We start from the raw sequence: 2,686 nt of genomic DNA on the forward strand, positions 1-2,686 counted from the left end.
CACCGTTTAAGCGATAGATGCAATTTTGTCACAAATTGACTTCAAACAAAAACAAAATTGGACACTACGGCAAAACCTACAATATTAACACACATTTTTAAAAAGCTAAGCTCATTTCTATCTGTTTTAAAGAAGAGTTTTTGAAAAAATGGTCCTGAAACTCAGAATAAAAAAAAGTTATTGAAAAAAATCAAATGACTTTTTTTCAAACTTTTTTGTAATAAAATATGAACTTATTTTAAAAAATTTGCTGGCCATAAATATTGTTAGTTGAATTCTAAAGAGGAAGAGGTAATATACATATATTACAGTTTTGAAAAAAAAAAAATAAATAAATTGTGTACTTCAATTTCATTGGTATTTTTTTTATAAAAACTGAATTTTTGTATTGAAGTAATTGAGTTGACAAACAAGACCTGCAAACTTTTCTTAATTTAAACATCAGCAATAAAGGCTGTTGAATGAAGAAAAAATAAGTAAGTATTTAAATGTTGAACTGTTGAATAAAAAGTTAAAAATATTATTAAAAAAAGTTCCTTGAAAATGAAACAATTTTAAAATTTTTTAATTATAAACTGTAAAATATATTGAAATTTCCTTTTTTGAATTCAAATTACAACAAATATGGCCAAAAAATTTAAAAAATATATCCAAATTTTATTAGAAAAAAAATTATAAATAAAAGACATGTTAAAATTTTTTCAATGAAATTTTTTTTCAAAATTCTGAGTTTGAAGACCAGTTTTTCAAAAGATTTAACCTTTAAACTTGCGAAAAGAACAATCTAAAAGCTACTGCGTCTGCCTTAGCCTTTAGTTGTTGAAAAGAAACTTGCCCATGAATTAAACTTTCTTCAAATGGGATTTTCTTTTCACACCCAAACAGATGAATGTATTCACTCCAAATAGTTTTTTATTTTTCATTCTATTACTTAAAAATTTTATAAAATTTTTAGTATTTAATTAACTTTAATTTTTTTTCAAATAGGAACTTTTTTTTAAATAATTTTCTGTAACGATAAAATAATTACAACAACATGGTTAAACTTAATAGATAATGTTTTTATTAAAAAACAAATGCGATTCTAAATTATGTTTATCTACATTCAGCTTGGGTGAAGCTCTGTAGGCTTTCAAATTGTAAGGTCGGCCATTGAAATAGTATGCGTGTCCATTTAATCGTGTCATCATTGTATCAGCCAAGCTAACTGCTGGTACTGGTGTTGGTTGAGAATTGGATGCAATAACATTGTGTGGTACACTTTGTGGTACAATTTGTTGTACAATTTGTGGTCTATTTGGTACAATACTGTTAGGTCTGTAGTTTGATTGGACATTCTGTGGTACATTTTGTTGCTTATTTTGTTGTATATTTTGTGGAAGTTTTTGTAAATAATTTTGTGGATTTTTTTGAAAATTTTGTAGAAACGCTTGCAAGAAGTTTTGTGGCACATTTGGTCCATTGATTATGGGATGTTGCGGAGGTACTGGCTGTTTGTTACCCTGAACTCCTGAGTTTAATCTATATGGTTGATAGTCATAACCTGGTCCATGTGAAAAATGATATGGCATAGGTCCAATTGGTATGTAATATATTTTCGAATCATTTAGTGAGTGTTTTGGTTTTGCCGTTGCATATTTCTTCAGATTGATGGGTTTTGATGATAAAATAAATTCCTTGTAGACATTTTCGACCATCGGACTTTGGAATATAACTTTGGAGGATAGTGGAAGATCATTTTTGTTCATATAAGATGCTCCAAAAGTGACTCCTGTTGAAATTGATAGTAGACACAAGGTGATGAGGTTGAAAAACATTCTGAAAATAGACATGGAAGATCATTTTTTTTTTTAATTTAGTGACTAAGTGCATATATTAATACAAAAAATAACATAATTTTTTTGAACAATAAGAGAACACTTTTAATAAACCAAAGTAAGTACTTAAATACAATTTTAAAAACATAAATCAATTAGGCCCTCTTTTTTTATTTTAAATTAAAGCGTGGTTATCAAAGTTACGAATTTTAAACAGTAAACTAAGGAAACTTTTCTCTTCCTATTTTGACAACTATTTACATAAGAAATCTGAACGATAATAATGCCAAGTGATAAATCGTTTACATCGAAGTTTGATGTTTTTATAACCATTATTTTTACTGACAACAATTTTTATGACTCTCATCATGTTGTTTTGAATGCAATTAATAAAATCATCATAAAATAATCTTTTTACTTGTTTCACATTAAAACGTACATGAAAGTATTTAAATGTGTCATCTCGGCATCAAAAGAAAGTCGCACTAATTGTTAATTGGGAATTCCCATACAATTACGAAGATAAAATATGTATTTAATTCAAAATCGAAATCACTGAATACAAATTTTTATTTTGCGTTATTTTTTTTGTCATTTGGCGCCAACGCAACTTTTGTTCTTGGGAACATTAAAAATTTTGTTTGATTCATCCAAATTAACAATAAGAAAAATGAAAGTGATGTTAAAATAATTTTTAGTAGGCTGGTGATGGAGAGTGACATATTTTTATTCAATTTGTATTGCTTTCTTCGATTTGCAAACAAACAAATGAAAAGATTTTTAACTTTTAAGCTAAGCGTGATTGATTCTTTAGTATTAAATGCGTAGGAACTTTACTTTCGTTTCCGATTTAGGTATACTGGATTCAT

The 2,686-nt window shown here is 27.0% G+C and overlaps 1 protein-coding gene across 1 annotated transcript; it reads right to left on the bottom strand.

Moving 5' to 3' along the window:
• Nucleotides 1-1,046: 1,046 nt before the first annotated feature.
• On the bottom strand, nucleotides 1,047-1,748 carry LOC129914986 (uncharacterized). Its single transcript, XM_055994440.1, has one exon. It carries the CDS (start codon nucleotides 1,746-1,748, stop codon nucleotides 1,047-1,049), a length of 702 nt encoding a protein of 233 aa, XP_055850415.1.
• Between the last annotated feature and the right edge of the window lie 938 nt (nucleotides 1,749-2,686).

Source organism: Episyrphus balteatus, chromosome 3 (genome assembly GCF_945859705.1).
Source record: "Episyrphus balteatus chromosome 3, idEpiBalt1.1, whole genome shotgun sequence".
NCBI classification, from domain to species: Eukaryota; Metazoa; Arthropoda; class Insecta; order Diptera; family Syrphidae; genus Episyrphus; species Episyrphus balteatus.